At 41.4% G+C, this 18,070-nt stretch overlaps 1 protein-coding gene across 2 annotated transcripts in view; it reads right to left on the bottom strand.

Moving 5' to 3' along the window:
• Positions 1-551: 551 nt before the first annotated feature.
• DIPK1B (divergent protein kinase domain 1B) overlaps positions 552-18,070 on the bottom strand; it is a 47,290-nt gene continuing 29,771 nt past the window's right edge. For both annotated transcript variants that reach the window (XM_027869567.1, XM_027869566.1), the window contains 3 exons: positions 5,970-6,077; positions 4,864-5,040; positions 552-2,309 (listed from right to left, as the gene is read on the bottom strand). In XM_027869567.1, the coding sequence (XP_027725368.1) occupies positions 1,497-2,309; positions 4,864-5,040; positions 5,970-6,077 (1,098 nt within the window). In that variant the 3' untranslated portion in view covers positions 552-1,496. The remainder of the gene's footprint in view (positions 2,310-4,863; positions 5,041-5,969; positions 6,078-18,070) is intronic.

Below are 18,070 nucleotides of genomic sequence, written 5' to 3'. Positions count from 1 at the left end.
TTCTGTTCCTTCATGCAAAACTTGGTAAAGTCCTGTCCCTTCCCCAAACATCCTCACCTCCAAACATGCCTCTTAGCAAGTTCCTTGTCCTTTTGAGGATACACTGGGCTGCTTGGACATCAGTTGTATCTATAAGCCCCATTTTAGTAGTGGCTGAAACTACCCCAAAAAGAAACTACAGATTTACCCAACTCAGATTTGTCAGAGAAACCAGGAAGGATTTGATGGTACCTACTTAACCGTTCCCAAAGAGGGTAAGTGAGTCAAGCACAGGGAGCTGAAGAGACCTGCCCAACTGAAGGAAAGTGTTTGCCAACAGGGGAAAACAATGGGGTCCTAAAGTTATAACGTAACCCTCCAACCCACATGAGTCCCCTGAATAACCCAGAACAGGGAAGACTAGGGTGGAAGAGAATGCCATTATGGCATGTCAACTAGCTGTGAGTAAGATAGCTTACCCACAGTGATTAAAAGAACAGTGCTATCCCCAAGAAAACCCCTACGAGCAATTGTCCCAAACAATGGTGGCAGCTCAGATAAAACAGTGGCAGTCACATAAAAGCTATTTATTTACATCGGTATTCAACAAAAATTTTTTTGTAAAAACAGCATTATGATTCCCTTGGTCTATACTAATACAGATCCTTCCTTAATGGGGAAAGATTGCACAGTTAAGACTAATTCCTCTGCACAGCTGATTTTTACTTCCTACACCAGCCTTTTAGCTATGGTTGCCAAGTTCTCACACCATTGACCTGGGTGTCTGAAGGGCTTAGGACAATAATCTTCTAAGGATTACAGGTACATTTTTCCATGGATGTAAAGGTGTTATAACTTATGAAAACCTCCTATTGGTGGAGAGTTTTCTCTAATGAAGGAGAAGAGGGGAAAGCAGAGACAGGTAAACAATGAATTTTTGTGGGGGGAGGGGGCCAGGAAAGGGTCCTAATTGTTTTTGTTATATTCAATTTTTGTTAAAAACCAATGTCTTCTGGAGCTGGAGATGAAAGCTGACCTCTAGCGAGTGACAAATGTTTTGTATTCAGTACCAAAAAGGAGAGCATGGGGTGGTGGTGATTAAGTCTACATATCCCATCCCTTCCTTTCTGGTCTGTTAGATCCTCAGACTCCTGTTTTGTTTCAACTTGTGTTTGAGGAGTTTGGATGAGTTTCATTAGGTACTTGCCATGATTGTGGAAATGACAACTGCTATCTGGATGACAGGGCAAAAGAAAAGAGTTCAGTTCTCCTCTCCTAACCGTGAATAACCAAAACTTTTCCTGATAGAAAGTAACTATGGTGTGGATAGACATTAGAGAAAACACTTAATCTACCTGTGGCACAGAATTTGTTATAGCCGAGCAACAGAGCTCTGTTACTATGGGCTCTCCACCAGGATATGGAAATATTTGTCCTACAGAACCCTTTGTTGTAATGAGACTTTACCCACAAAGGACAGCAGAGGTGGGCTGTGACTAGAACAAGCCCTTGTCCCTTTAGGAATATTTGGTATTGGATATCTTTTTCCAGAGCAAGGTCTTGAGGTTACTGAGCACTAATGAATGGTGCACCTCCATCTGGCTGGCCAGGCCACTCAGAGTCATACATATTTGGAGCTCCTTTTGGAGCTCATCCTTGAGGTCTGCAGGAGTGCCTGACAGCAGGTAATCCTTCAGCAACCCACACACTTTAGCTAGGTTAGGTTGGATCAGGTCACTCTTACACTGCTTCATGAGCTTATCGCATGGCGCCATGCAGTCCTGGCCATAGGTGCAGTCAGCGTTCTGCTCACAGTGGCGGCCTTTGAGAAAGGCCCGGACTGCTGCCTCAGGGGCCACCTTCCCCAGGTCAGCCATCTTAAAGTCGTACTTGGCATTGTAGCCCACGTTGGCAGAACTGGTCTCACAGATGTAGAAGACTCCATAGGTGCCATGAAAGACTTCCTCCACAAACTCCAGGAGACCGATGGCAATCTTGGCCCTTCGAGGCCAAGCCGGTGCAAACCACTGCTGGATGATCCTGTGGATGGCAGAGGGCAGCAGCGGCCTCAGAAAGGGAGGCACCTCGGTGCCATACAAGGAGCTGTGGGGGATCTTCTCCGTGAGGTATAGATCCCCACAGTGTCCTAGGAGTTTGGATGTATGCTCCTTCTCGTGTAGGGAGAGCATGAGTAGAAACTCATTGAGCTGCAGCAGGGCCCAGATGGACTTGGCTTCTGCAAGAGACACTTTCCCATCCTGGTTGACGTCAGCCATGGTGATGATCTGACCAACCAGGCCAGTGAGAGAAGGCTGATCTCCTAGGTTAGCCTGCCAGATGGAACCAAAGAAAACAAATTATTTCTAATAGAGTTAAAGCTGTACAGTGGACAATAGCCAAGAAAATTAAGAAACCACTAGGCAGGGCAGCCTCTGCCTGGCTTCCCAGGCCCTCCTTCACTTGGTTCCACCCAACCTTTCAGCCAGTAAACAAAATTTCTTGCATGCCTACTGTGAGCAGACCCCTGTCCTCAGTACTGTGGGAGATGCAGAGATTAAAAGAATGGACTCTGATCGTATGGCATTCATAGTTCCGTAGGGGAGAAAGGACAAAAAAACCCATGGAAAAAGTAGATAATGCTACACCAGATTGCAAGTCCAGATAATTGGGTTGTAGTCCTGTCCTCCTATCCACTTAATGAATGGCTTTGGATAAGTCACTCCCTTCTCCTCTCTTGGCCTTCATTTCCTCATTTGCAAAACGAGGGTATTACACTAGATGATCTTTTTTTAAAAAAATATTTTTATTTTCAATATTCATTTCTTTAAAATTTTGAGTTCCAAATTCCCTTTGGCCCCTCCTCCACCCACTGAGAAGGTAAACAATATGATATCAATTATACATGTGAAATCATGCAAAACATTTCCATATTAACCATCTTGTAAAAAAAAAGGCAAGAAAAATCATTTAAAAATTATACTTCAGTTTGCACTCAGTTCATCAGTTCTCTCTGAAGGTGGATAGCATTTTTCATTATGAGTCTTTTGGAATTGTCTTGGATCACTGTATTGCTCAGAGCAGCTGAGTCTTTCACAGCTAATCATCATACTAGGCAATCTTAAAGGTCTCTTCCATTTCTAATATTCATAAAGTGCTGTCTCTACCACACCAGAAAATTTTTTTCCCAAGATCTCAAAAATGTGTTTAGAATGGACTGCTCTTAGAAATCCAAGCTACAAATAATTATATTTTCAAGTGCTCCAAATTTCTAATAATTATTGATATACAAATATAAATAATTCTGAGGTTCTAGCTCACGCCCATTGGATTACCAAAAAGGAAAAAGATAGAGGGCCAACAGGCACAAAAATGCACTGTTGGTGGAGCTGTGAATTGATACAACCAGTCTGGAAGGTAATTTAGAACTATGCCCCAAGTCACAAAACTGTGTGTACCCTTTGACTAGTTGCTACCACAACTAGGCCTATATTCTGAAGAGATCAAAGAAAGAGTGAAAAGACCCATATGTATAAATATATTTATAGCCGCTCTTTGTAGCGGGACAGGACTGGAAAATCAAGGCGTTGTCCATTAGTTAGGCAATGACTATACAAATTATCATCTATGAATATAATGAAATACTATTGTTCCGTGAGAAACAACAAAAGAAGCAGTTTCTGAGAAACCTGGCAAGACATGAGCTGATGCAACGTGAGGTGAAAACTGAGAGAACAATTTGTACAACAACACTACAAAGACAAACATATTGAAAGCCTTAAGAACTTATGATCAATGTAATGACCAACCATGATTCCAGGGGACCCAATAATGATGAATGCTATTGACCTCCTAATATAGAAGTCAAGGACTCAAGATGTGGAATAGACATGTTTTTTGACATGGTTAGTGTGGGAATTTTTTTTCAATAAGCATACTTGTTGCAAAGGATTTTCTTCTTCCCTCCTTCCCTCTCTCCTTTCTTCCTTCCTTTTTCTCTTTTCCATCCTTTCCTCCCTCCCTCCTTCCCTCTCTCCTTTTCTTCCTCTCTCTCCTCCCTCTCCTTCCTTCTTTCCTTCTTTTTCCAATAGGGGGAAGGAGGTGGGACAGACAGAAAATGAATACTTAATTGAAAAAATAATAATGAACTACTATTGGGAAAGTTCTTCCCCTAGATTGCCTCATTCCCATTGTGTCTCTATAAGGCAAGTAGGACCAGAAGTGATTGTGCACATTTTAGTAAGAGGAAAAGAGGCAGAAAGCCCAGGACTAGCCCTCAAGACCTACCTGGGTTCCAGTTCCAAATGTGACACTAACTCACTATATAACCTTAGGTGAGTCACATTACCTCATTGGCCTCCATTTCCTCATCTATAAAATGAAGAGGTTGCACCAGGTGATTTCTGAAGTTTTTTCTAGCTCTAACAATTTATAAGTCTGCCTCACCAGAAACCACCCAATCAATGCTGGAAATACTAGACGGACCTTTTTGCCTCTGATGATCGGCTCTGTTTAGGTTCTGCTGACACCCAGTCAGTGTTGCCAAACATGTACTGGGAGATTGACAAAGATTAGAGATAGAGACAACAGGGGGAAGAGACCAACATCAGATGGGACAGAGGAAGCACAGGTTGGAGAGGGAAAAGGTCAGGGACAGTGGAGGTTACAGTTAGGATTGAGAGTGGGAGATGGGTGCATTCTCAGAGCTTGCCCCAAGCACAAACACAACTAGCTGTGCCCCTGGACCTGGGCTCTTTGGAGAGCCCGAGAACATATTTTTGGACTGTCCTGAGGCACAGAGCCCTAAACCCAAGTGCCCAGGGTCAAGTGCTCAGGCCTTAATGGAAAAACAAAAGACAGATCTTCAGCCCCAAGAAACCAACTAACTTTGAGAAAATTCAGAAGCATCTCTCTGAACTCATCCATTGATGTGCCTCTTGTTGGCTTATCAAACAGAACCAGTTCTCTTCGGGGGGCCGTGTCAGGATTGTTCTCAGCTTTCAAGGCCTCTGTGATGCCACATTTGATGATCACCGCTTTCCCCTTCCAAACCCCACTGTACACCTGGTACAAAGGAAAAAAGAGTTGAGGAGCCATCCAAGTAGAAAAGTTTTCTCCCTTCACACCAACCAAAGTAGGCCTTAAGAAAAAGCACCTACGAGAATCATTCGATATATTCTTAATAATTTCCAGCCCCAGAGTTGAATGAGGAGTAATAAGGAGACTATTGATGGATAGCTGGGGCCATCAGGAACACAGATTCTCCTGCGTTTTCTTCCCTCTGAGTGGGCAGTAGGGATGTGGGAACTAGACAGAGTCTAAACCTCTCAGTCCCCAAGAACTTTCTGTAGCCTTCCTTTTTCCTGCTAGCATCTAGTAAGGAAAATAAAAAGACAGCAGGAGGCAATACCCAACACAAAGCATTAGGTCCCCAACCCCACAAGGATCAGGACTTGGAACATCATTCTGTGATCAGCTGGATATCCTTGCTGCAGCGTACACAGCATTGGACAGTATGGCATGGGCTCTGAGTTCCTTCTAGTAGTGAGCTATATAGTCTCTAATTAGGATTCTACTTCTGGTCAGTGGCATGAAGACAAATTGTGTACGGTAGTCTGTGCTGAGAATGAAGAATCCAGTCAGCCAAAGCTAGGGTTTGGTTTGTGGCCAAGGTCAGGACTCTCAGCCTGTGTCTGGGTTTGGGGCTTAGTCTGTTTCTGGGATTGGAGTACAAACACATGGAGATTGAATCAACGACCTTCAAAACTTACTCCTGTTAATTTTAGTCATCCCAAGAAGCTGAAGGCAAAAAGCCAAGGAAATCCTTTCAAGTTCTGACACAGTCTTCCATCACCACCCCATCTGTTAGGGACTAGGGACTTTTTGTGGCTTAGGCATCGATCTTTTCCCCATTTGAAATGCCTCTGATCCCCAGGTAACTTCTTTTTGTAGACAACTTTGGCCTAAGTTCTACTGGCCCCATTTTGCCTTACCTGCTTTGTGGGAGACGGGGAGAGGCACTGCTGGAACACCAGGGTATGCTCATCACACAGATTGGAGCAGGCAGAACCAGAGATGATTCCCTTCTTGTACTGATCACACTGGGAAGAGAGAAGATGGGGGAGGGGGGGTTTAGAGCAGTAGTAAATAGTGACTACATTTGGATTATAGCCAAGACTAATGGAGGAGAAACAAAGCTCACTATTCCAAACCTCCTACCCCAAATGAACACATTCCCTAGATCCTTAGGACATTTTCTGGAAGAATAACTCACCATCCCCAAACCACCCTGTCCTTTTCCACCTCTGAAGCTTTGGCCTTTCCATTTCCCTGCCCAAAATACCCTTCCCCAGCCCCTCTGCCTTTTCAAAAGCTAACAGTCTCTTAAGACCCAGATTAAGTCCCATTTCTTCCCAAACATCTTTTTGGAGAAAACTCAATCAGCAAGCATTTATTGAGTATTCACTACTGTGGTAGGCACTGGGGATAGAAAGGCAGATGTATAACAATAGCTCCTGCCCCAGAGAAGCTTCTATGCTATTGGGAGAGACAATATGTACAGATATTTAAAATAAAGAAAAGAGAAAGAAGTAAGGAGCATTAGCAGCTGAGAAGGAGTCAGAAAAGGACTCATGTGCAAGGTAGCATTTAAAGTGTTTATATGTGCCAGGCATGTGCTAAGTGCTGGGAAAAACAAAGAAAGGCAAAGAAAAAAAAAACAAACAAAAAACCCCACAATCTCTGCCTTCATGGAGCCTATATTCTAATGGGAGGAGTCAGCATGTAAATAAGTAGACTTATTCCAAATATATACTAGGTAGATACAATAGAGAGAGAGAGAGAGAGAGAGAGAGAGAGAGAGAGAGAGAGAGAGAAAGAGAGAGTAGCTACAAAGTAATCCAAAAAGGGAAGCATTAGCAGCTGAGGGGATCAGAAAGACCTCCTACAGGAAATGGGCTTTGAGTTCAGTGTTTAAAGAAAGCATGGAAACTAAGAGTTAGAGAGCAGTACGGAAATAGCCAATATGGAGATAAAGAGATGGAGGGTTCCATTCAAGAAAGCTAGGAGAGCTAGACTGTAGAACGGTAGAGGCGGGTAAGGTTTAAGAAAACTGGAAACAGAACAAGGGGCTTGGTTATGAGTAGCCTTAAATGGTAAACAGAAGACTCTATTCCTGATCCTAGAAGTAAGAGGGCATCATTGGAGATCACTGAACAAGGCAGGGAGGGGGGACCTGATCAGACCTACTTGTTGGAAAAATTCCCTTGACAGAGTGGAGGATAGATTTGGAGCAGGGAGAGACTTGTAGCTAAGAGACCAATTAGAAGGCAAACAGTAGGTGCTACATAAATGCTAGCCATTATCATCATTATTTATATTTGTACATTTATTATATTATTTATTTACTATTACTATTGTTTATCATGAGTTGTGTGTGTGTGTCCAATCTTTCTGACCACAAGCTGTGTTATTCTTTGTCTCCCCTGCAAAGGGGAGTGCTGAGTAAGTTCCAACTGGTCATCTGATTGGTTAACAGGATAAAATTCTGAAGTGGGCAAGACAAAGATGGGTTAAAGGAGAGAGAAATGGTAGGAGGAAGAGAGGAGGTATGGGGAGTTAATAAGTCAAAAGAGAAAGCAGTTTCAAAAAGAAACAGGGCTTGAGGCAGAGGTCCCTGGGATATGCCACCTGGCAGGGGCTGACACCCCCAGGTTCTGAACCCTGCTGCTTGCTCTGAGGTAATTCTACCTCACTCTCCAGTTCCCTGGAAGATTCATGTCAAGATCTTGATTCAGAAATAGGAAGATATTCTTGGTGCAGCTATGCCACTGGCTCTGTATATGACAATATGCAAGAGCTACAAGCTTTCTGTTCCTCTGTTTTCCCATCTCTGCTGTGGACACAATTTGCTTAACTTTCTATTAAGCACTCGGGGAGCTGAGTGAGGGTTAAAATGACTGTTTTAAGGCATCATGAGATTGTGTTTCTGTTGAATTACATGCAGGCCAAGAATGTCAGAAAGTAACTCAGGTTCTGCATCCAGCAAATTGTTCAATGGGGCTTTCATCAGAAGTACTTTTTCAGTTAAACATATTTAATTATAGGTACAGTGGATAAAACCCCATCTTTCAGAATTGTTTTGGAAAAAATAAATCATGAGGCTCTGAACTGGTCCTTCTTGCTTCTTGGGAAGCTTTCAAGGGGGAGGAAAGTGGCTAAGATTGGCCGGTGTTCATCTTTTGTTCTAGAAGAGCATCAGTGACATCAGGAGGGTGATGTCTTGACCTGCAAGTGAATTGGATTTAAGTGAGGCAGAGTTGTACAGTCATCAGCCCCAACTCTCTCCTCCAGAGTCATCGGAGTCCAGTAACAAGACATAGGTCAGGATGACTGGGGATGGCAGTGGGAGACCTTGGCCTTTTCAAGCTGAGGTCTTTCCCAGGTCTCAGTTTGTCCAAGGCAATGCCCACTCAGTAATTAAGGCTAGGTAAGAATGGAGGCAAAAGACCTAGTTTGCCTTCACAAAAGAATCAATCTGGGAGGGGAAGACCCTCAGAGTTTCTCAAAAAAAGAGATTGCCTAAGATCAGCCTAAAGGGAAAACGTTGCTTGAACCTTTGAGGTGGGATGGATAGTACTATATGTATGCCCTGACGTGCAAGTGTTTAAGAAGTTTCTGTTACTTACTATCTTTTAGTGGCTAAACTAGTATTGAATATTAATCATTCAAGAGATATTCACTTTATACCAAATCCTAAAATATAATAAACAATATTATAGGGCAGGCCTGCACAACCTGCGGCTGAGGCATGGCCTGTGAAAAATGTAGAGGATATTTTTCTCTACATCTTTCAAGGGCCACCCTAAATCCTTTGGTAGGCTCCAGACTGTGCAGGCCTGTTATAAGGAAACCCCTGGGGAGTCAAAACTTTACCATCCTCTACCATTCACCGTCAGGGGCACCTGGTGACTGGGCATCTCTAATTGCCTCCTGCACATCTTGAAGTAGATGCCCCATAAATATCTCCAACTCAACATGTACCAAACAGAATTCATTCTGTTCTCTCCAAAATCCCCTCTGAACTTCCCTATTGCTGGTACCACCATCTTCCCAATCACTCAAGGCTTGCAACTTCAGGGTTATCTATAACTCAGTGTTACTCACTCCACATATCCAATCTGTTCCCAAATCTTGTTTTTACTTTCACAACATTACTCACATATGTCCCTCTCCATTCACACAGACATAAGCCTAGTTTGGGCCCATATCACCTCTCACCTGGGCTATCACAATTGGTCTCCCTGCCTCAATTCTCCCCCTATTCCAGTCCATCTTCTGCTCAGCTATCAAAGTGATTTTTCTAAAGGAAGGGCTGACCATGTCACACCTTCTGCTCAGTGAACTCCAGTGGCTCCCTATTACCTCCAGGATCAAATGTAAACTCCTTCGTTTGGCCTTTAAAGCTCGTCATAACCTGGTCTCTTCCTACTTTCCAGTCTTCTTACAGATTTACTCCCCTTCATTCTCTATGGTCTAGTGACACTGGTCTACTTGTAGTTCCTCAAATATAACATTCCATCCCCATCTCCATCTCCATACCTTTGCAAAAGCTGTGCCCCATGCCTGGAATGCCCTCCCTCTTCACTTCTGCCTTTTAGCTTCCTTGTCTTCCTTCAAGACTCAGCCCACTCAATTGGAAAATGGCTAAACAAGTTGTGGTATATGATTGTGATGGAATACTACTATGTGTAAGAAATGATGAGCTGGTTGATTTTAGAAAACCATAGAAAGACTTGCATGAGATAATGAAAAGTGAAATGAGCAAAACCAAGAGGATGTTGTACACAGTAACAGTAATATTGTTTGAAGAATACTTGTGAACAACCAAGTTATTTTGAGTATTATAAATACTCAAATCAATTATAAAGTACCTAGGAAGGAAGATGCTATCCACCTCCAGAGAAAGAACTGATAAAGAAAATTATGAATAGTATGGTTTTACACATATTTATAAATCTGTGTCAATGGTGGTCTTCTCTTGTGCAGAGTGAGGAGGGATGGAGGAAAACAGCTCAGAACTTAAAATGTAACAAAAAAAATTAAAATTAAAAAAAAGACAGCCTATAGTTCTGCAAGGGGTTTTCCTGGTCCCCCAAGATGTGAATGCCTCCCCTTTCAATTGCTTTCTATATAGTCTGTGTGTGTATATATACACACACACATACATATATATATACACACATACACATATATGCATATATGTATATAAATACGTATGTATGTGTATATATAAACACACATACATATGTATATATAAGCACACACATATATAAAATATGTACATGTATGTATATGCATGTACATATATGGTGAATGTACCTAGCTATTGATATGTTGTCTCTCCCATTAGAACATGTCTCCTTAAGAGAGAGAACTTTGTTTTTGGTCTTTCTATCATCATCAGTGCTTAGCATGGTGCCTGGCATTAAAGAAGTGCTTGATAATTCTTATCGACTGACACAAGTGACCTCGATATCTCTGCAAGTCTCAGGCTCCCATTACCCAGACTTCCTCTGCTGACACAGCAGACACCTCTGGGCTGAGGGGTCAAGTCCCTGCCCTTTCTCCCAATCTGCTTCAAACCTCTACAGAGGGGTAACAACAAAGATACCACTGACTGTCTTTCCATATGACTCCTTTAAACCCTCCTGAAAACTGCAAATCCTGGGTTCCCCATTACCACAAACAGTAAAGATCTAACAGCAAGATAAATAAATTAGTCTCAGCAGGGAGGTAGTCAATACTTAGTTATCACTCAACAGCTTCTATCAGATGGAGCCAACACCTTAATTAAAATATGGTTGCCAGGAGCTTGTGCTAATGAGTCCTCTACCTGGTAGGGTCACAGGGAGAGACAGTTAAAGACCCCATTGCCTTGTGGGAGGAGGAGGGATAAAGACTGGGGGTGGGAGGAAGGATGGTATTTCCAGGTGCAGAATTGCTTTAGAAAGGGTAAGCAGAGAAAGGAGGAGCAAGTAGGCTCTTCTATCTCCCATCATTTGTTGTCTTAACTCATGGTCATTAGATAATCTCCTCTACCTGGACATATCTTACCTAGTAAGCCCATCTTAGGCTCTACATCTTCCAGGAAGGCTTTCCTTCCCATTCTAGCCCACAGTGACATCTCTCTACCCTGGACTCCTAGAGAACTTAATTATACCAGTAAGTATGTGCAAATTATTGGACACCACTGAAATGGTGTCCCTTGGATCTATGCAGTAGTACAAACTCATATGTGAGACTACCTCTAGTCAATATCTCATGGATTACTCCAGCTGGTAGCTAAACCCAAATCCATGCTGGCAAAGTCCAACTGCCTTATATGAAGTCTTCCATATAAGGACAAGATTGAGAGCTTTTGGCATTTAGGAAATTCTGCATATCTTTGGCTTCTCCATTTTCTTTCTATTATGGTACCAACCCACACTCTCCTCAATCAAGGGTTTTAATTGAACCCCAAGAGGTGCAGAACCACAAGCAAAGGTGGGGAGATGCTTTTGCTCAGAGGATTTTCTCTTGGGTGACACCAGTTGAGAGCTTCCATGAGAGGAGAACAGGATGAGATAGTTGAGTACTGGACTAAAAGTACTTAATCCCAAGTTTTGCCACTAACTCACTGTGGAACCTGGATCAAGTCTCTGGGCTTCAGTGTGTCTGACCATCTGGGAAATGAGGAGGTGAGGCTAGTCAATGTCTAACTTTTTTTCCCCTGCAGCTGTGAGAATCTATGAAAGTGGTACTAATAATGCTGATTATAAGTATCTTATCCTTTTTATTTGGAGTGGTGGGGCAAGGGAAAGTCTGGCATTAGTCTTAGAACCTGGTTCTTAATCTCAGGTCAATTAACTTATTATTTTATTTAATTTTTAATGTATGGAATAAAACAATATTTCTTTAAGACAGTACAATAAAAAAGATGATTGTACATGAAACTGCAAATCTACTACGCACAATGTGCTATTCCTTCCAAATATACAACAAAATTATCATGTAAATTTCTTTGTTTTCTTCCCTCCTCTCCCCCCACCCAAAAGATGGCTATATGTAAAACTATTCTATACATGCTTCTATTTATCAGTTATTTCTCTGGATGCAGATAGCATTTTTCTTCACTTATTTTTTTTTTTTGGCTAGATAATGAGGTTAAGTGATTTGCCCAGGGTCACACAGCTAGTGTTATGTGTCTGAGGCCAGGATTTGAACTCAGGTCCTCCTGAATCCAGTGCCGGTGCTCTATCTACCAAACCACCTAGCTGCCCCTTTCACTTATTTTGGATTTTTTTTGTTTTTTTTTTTTAATTTTATTTTTTTTCCCTTTCGCTTATTTTTAAAAATATTTTTACATATTTGTCAATATACTTACTCTATTTTTATATAATTAGTTTTCTTCATAATTGAATGTTTTTTATTTTATGAATTTAATAGCATCATTCTAAGAAGGGGTCCATAGACTTCACTAGACTCCCAAAGAGGTCCATGACACAAAAAGAAAAATTCTGTTCAGGGCAATTAATAACTATAGAACACCTCACTTCTTCGACACTTGGGTCCTAGAGAGAGGGACAAGCACCCTGGCTTAGAGATGTGAAGACACAAAGTAAAAAAAATCATAAACATGGGCAGAAAACTTCCCAACACCTTCCCCCTTACTCCCCCATTGGCAAGTCCTTTGGGTTAAAAAGCTATTCTTCTGTCTGAAGATGAGGTCTATTTGTTAGTCATTCATACTTTTACTTGATTTCTTTTCACCAGTTCGACACTAACACCCTCAGCTACCTAGATTTTTGATTGCATGTAAAGAAAAAGCAAAATGGAGGAGGGCATAAGGAGGAAGGAGAAATATTGGCATGCATACCTCATAATTATGGCTGCCTTATTCTCTTGGCCCCCAGGACCTCTCTAACTTTGTGCCAACAGTTCCTTCCCCCCACCAAGGCCAATACTGAGGGTTGGTTCTGTGAAGCTCTCTTGCAGACTGTCCCCAGGCTTTCCTCTCCAGCTAAAGTAGGCAGATCCTAGCTCCCAGGCAAGCTAGTGGTCTAAGCCCACAAAGAGCCTGAGAAGCACAGGGTAAAGGATGGAGATCTTAGGAAAAGATCCCTGAAAGGCAACCATTTGAACTTTATGGGGAGTCAAAGAGAATCTGAGAAGGTGAGAAGCCAATCCCAAAGGGAAACATGAAAGAAAACAGCTCCCTGCCCCACGGCGCCTGCCTCTCCCTGTAACCCACAGTCACACACAAGGCCTTTTGTCCCTCTCGTCAGAGTGTCTGATGTTGCTTCTGTGCAGTCAGGGGGCCACAATGCTTAGTGTGTCTGGCGGGAGTTGTGGTGAAATTGAGAAAGAAACCAGATGTCCACTGGGATGTTGGTTTGGGGGAGAGTGAGGAGGGCAAACTGAAAGAGCTTTGAGGATAAGCTTCGGACTCTGATCAATGGAGTGACCAACTGTGTCTCTGACCTATGATGAAGCATGCTACTCACTTCCTGACAAGTTAGGTAGAGGACTCAAGGTACAGAAAGAAACACACATCTTTGGACAAGGCTGTTGTGTAAATTCGTTTTGATGAACCATGTTTATTTATGACAAGGGTTTCCCCTCCCCCTCCCTTAATTTTTTAATTGAGGAGATGCTAAGGGGAGTGAAGGTTAGAAATAGTGGTGTCAAAAAAAAAAGAGGGTCACTGAAACTTTTTTTAACGCACAAGGAAGGCAGCAATTACGAGTAGGGCAGTTTTGAAAGGAACATAATAACATTTTATATATTTATAATTTATCATATACTTTTTTAAGCAGCAGTTAGGATGAAATGGGTCTCCCAATTTCGTAGAATCTACTTTTTAACGACTAAATGATTTTGAGTATTATAAATATTCAAATCAACTACAAAGGACCTATGAAGGAAGATACTATCCACATCCAGAGAAAGAACTGATAAATAGAAGTATGTGTAGTATGGTTTTACACACATATGGAAAATACACACATACCATATATACACACACATATATATTTGTGTCTAATGGTAACCTTCTCTACAATAGGGTGGGGAAAGAGAAAAAAAGTGCATAGCAAAGAACAATAGAAAATTTAGAAGGAAGCACAGAAAAGTACAATGTGTAGTATTCATTACATAGTTTTTTAAAAAAAAGTAAACAGTGTGAAATGGAAATTCACCCTTTTATATTGAACCATCTTTTTATGTTGTGCTGTGTACATGGAAATGTTCTTTCTTTTTTGTCTTTTTGCATTTAAGTTCAAAGTGAATAATTTTTTTTTAAAAAAGAATCTACTTTTAGTGTTATACTGTGAATGAAAAGGCTCTTTTTTGGTGTTTAAGTTCAGAATTCTAAAAAAAAAAAGAAGAAGAAAAAGAAAAAAGAATTAGCTCTGGAAATGCTAGGAAAGAGATGACCATTCTCAAATATGGTTAGGAACTAAGAGAGGTCAAGCAATCAACAAATATTGAGGACAGCTGTGCACAAGGGAAGGAAATTTGTCTTTTTTACTCTGAGCAAAGGAAAGGAAATATTCATCAAGCCTGGAAATAATGGTGGACTAGGAAGGGGTGGGAGGAGAAGGGTAATAGGGGTACAGTAGGTAAGAGAGAGGGAAGACAACCTAAGGTAATGGGCAGAGGTAGACCAGGAAGGTAGAAGTTCTTGATGCCCAGGCAAGGTCTGGAACCTCTTAGATGAAATGTCTATAAGAATTACCATAAGAGGACACCAGGGCTCTGCTGTACCAAGTCCAATATCTAGCCTTTCTTCCTGCATTGGCTTTAAAGAGAAAGCTGGACTTTTTGTGTACCAGGGAGGGCTCTGGTAGGGAAGCCACTGGAAAATGAAAGTATCAATAAAACATTTATGGGGGGAAAAAAGAAAGATCTGGACAGAGAGGAAAAGAGCCTTAGAGGAGAAGGTTGGACCTGGATATGCCAGTCCACGGGGAGAGGGTTAAGAAATTTCATAGGTACAACATCCAAAAGGGAAATTACCAAGAGACCTTACTATCTGGACACCTGGGCCCAAGACAAGGAAACAAGCATCCTGGGCTTAGAGATATGAAGACACAGAGAAAAAAAACAAAACAAAACAAAAAATCAGAAACATGGGTAGTTGGGTGAGAGAGATTAGCTTTTTATGAAGTACCTTACCCTTCCAATTTTCTTTTAGAAAAAAAAAAAAGAAAGGAATTCCAATTCCCACTGAGTGATTTTTTTTCTTTCTTTCTTTAAAAAAAGTTTCCATACAGCTAATGTTCACAGAGCACTTTAAGATTTGCAAAGTGTTTTACAAATCTTGTTTCATGTTACTCTTAACATTTTTTAACACCGGGAGGTAGATGCTATTATTATCCTCATTTTACAGATGAGGAAATTGAGGCAGAGATCAGGTGACTTGTCCAGGGTCATATAGTTAATAAGTATCTGAGGCTGAATTTGAACTTGGGTCTGCCTGACCCCAAATCCAGCATTCTATTCAATGTGTCACATTTTATTAGCAAATCAAGTTATGCAGTATATAGTTTTGTGTTTCTAAACTAACAATTACTTTAGATTATGGGTTCTTAACCTGAGGTCTATTGAGTACAGGGATAGATTTCAGGGCTTCCATTATTTTGAATAGGAAAGAAATTACATCTGCATCTCAATACAATTGGTTTCTTTTGTAATCCCATTTTATTTTATCCATTTAAAAATTTATTTTAAAAACATTATTCTGAGAAGAGGTAATAGGCTTTACCAGACTGCCAAAGGAAGCCAGGACACAAAAAGGGTTAAGAACCCCTACAATCTTTAAAGGACATTTTAAAAATACCACATATTTCATTATTTCCCTAATTTCCTACTTTTTTCTTTGAAAATCTTTCTCTTCTCCTCTTCCTCCCCTCCCCACAATGGCTTAAAATTCCTAGTAATTATGCATCTTTAAGTGAGTTTTGAGAGGCAACGTGCATGACATACTGGAGAGAAGAGATATACTGCGCTTAGAAGGGAGGCCTATTTTTCAGGTGTTGCCTCTGGCACATAATAGCTAAGTGTGGCCAGAAGCAAGTCACTTAAGCTTTCCATGCTCCAACAATTCTTTAAAACTGTAAGTGACAGATGAATTCCATTCTGCATCAGTCTAATAATAACAATAATAACATTTATATGGCACTTTAAGGTTTACAAAGTGCTTTACAAATATTATCTCATTTGATCCTCACAACAACCTTGGGAGGCAGGTGCTACTTTATGCCCATTTTACAGATAAGGAAATTGAGGCAGACAGAGGTTAAATGATTTGCCTAAGGTCACACAGTAAGTGTCTGAGGCTGGCTTTGATCCAGATCCAGTGTTCTATCCATTGAGCTGTCAATGAAATCACAAGTCTGGACCCTTACACATGTTCGAGCACACACACACACACACACACACACTCATACACACACACATACACACACACACACACACACACACACACAGTAGAGGTTCTAGTTCCTGATCTGATGTTCTATTAAAACAGCAGTTTGGGAAGCAACTCTTCTGTCTTTGATGATGAACTTAGGGCAGAGAGAGATACCCTGAAGTTACCTGCTCCAGTCCTTTGCCATCAAGCAGCAATCTATTTAGTCACCTGATTATTCTCTTTTCTTTTCTCTGGTGTCCAAGGATGGAGACTCAGCCACCTTCCTTGGTTGTCTAGCCACTGCAGTGTTTCATGGTGCTAGTGGTCAAACGTTCTTTACATCTGCTGACTCTTGTTTCCATTTTCAGTCTGTTTCTTCTTTTTCAATCCTCTACAATCAAGGACAAAATCTGCTCAGCATCCCCTTCATAAACCCCACCCCTGCCTGTGAATCTGAACATTCTCTTCTCTGCAACCAGAGGAAACAGCTGCTGCTCCCTTTCCACCCCTAGTCACAGAAACAACGGTGATATAATTCCTATCCAAAGTCACAACTGGCTGGCCTTCACTTGCCTGGGGAGGGATGGAGGCCACCACCTTTCCCCTCCATCCAATCCCATCAATGTGGCAGCATCTAGCTTTTGTTCCTCATGGAACCATAGCTTCCTAACTGGTTTCCCTGTGTCCAGTCTCTTCTCCAATCCATTTGCCATCTTGGAAGTTCAATAGCATGAGATCCTTTGTCCAGATTCTTTTCCCTACCCTCCACCCTCCTAAATTAAGGAAGCTGGCATTTATGGGACTTTTAGTTTCCAAATTGGAAAAGTCTCCCAATTCCTGAGTAATCCAGGATGGCACAATAGAAGAAAATGCTTAAGTAGGAGCCAGAAGATCTGGATTCAGTTCCTGAGTCTGACACATACTATCTGTCTCACAATGGGCAAGTCATTTCACTTCTCTATGCCTCAGTTTCTTTATCTTTAAAATGGGGGTGATGATAATATTTACACTACCTATCTTGTAACCTTAAAGTATTAAAGAAATGTAAGCTATTTGTAATCACTGATCTGTATCTTGCTCTCCTCAGCTCCTCAAGTCAAGTCAGAGAGCATTTATTTATTAAGTGCTTGCTACGAGCCAGACACTGTATTAAGCACTGACATTGCCAAAAAGAAACAAACAAAAGAAGGCAAAAAACAGAACAGAACAGAACAGAACCTCCTCAAGGAGCTGACATGCAAATAACCATGTACAAATGAGATATACACACAGACTATCTCAGAACAAAGGCACTATTAAGAAGGATCAGGAAGGGCTTCTTTTAAGGCAGCTAGATGGTGTAGTGGATAGAGGGCTGGGCCTGGAGTCGGGAAGACTTGAGTTCAAATCCAGCCTCAGATACTTATTAGCTATGTCACCCTGGGAAATCATTTAACCTTTGTTGCCTCAGTTTCCTCATCTATAAAATGGGAATAATAGCACCTACCTCAAAGGATTGTTGTGAGGACAAAACGAGATCATAATTGTAAAGCACTTAGCAATAGTTCCTGGTGTATAATAAGTACTAGACAAATGTTAGCTATTATTACTGTTGCTGTTGTTATTATTGTTGTTGTTAAAAGGTGAAACTTTAGCTGAAAC

The sequence above is a fragment of the Vombatus ursinus genome, unplaced genomic scaffold (assembly GCF_900497805.2).
Source record: "Vombatus ursinus unplaced genomic scaffold, bare-nosed wombat genome assembly UNPS02014793.1, whole genome shotgun sequence".
NCBI classification, from domain to species: domain Eukaryota; kingdom Metazoa; phylum Chordata; class Mammalia; order Diprotodontia; family Vombatidae; genus Vombatus; species Vombatus ursinus.
This window is presented reverse-complemented; position numbering and strand designations above follow the sequence as displayed.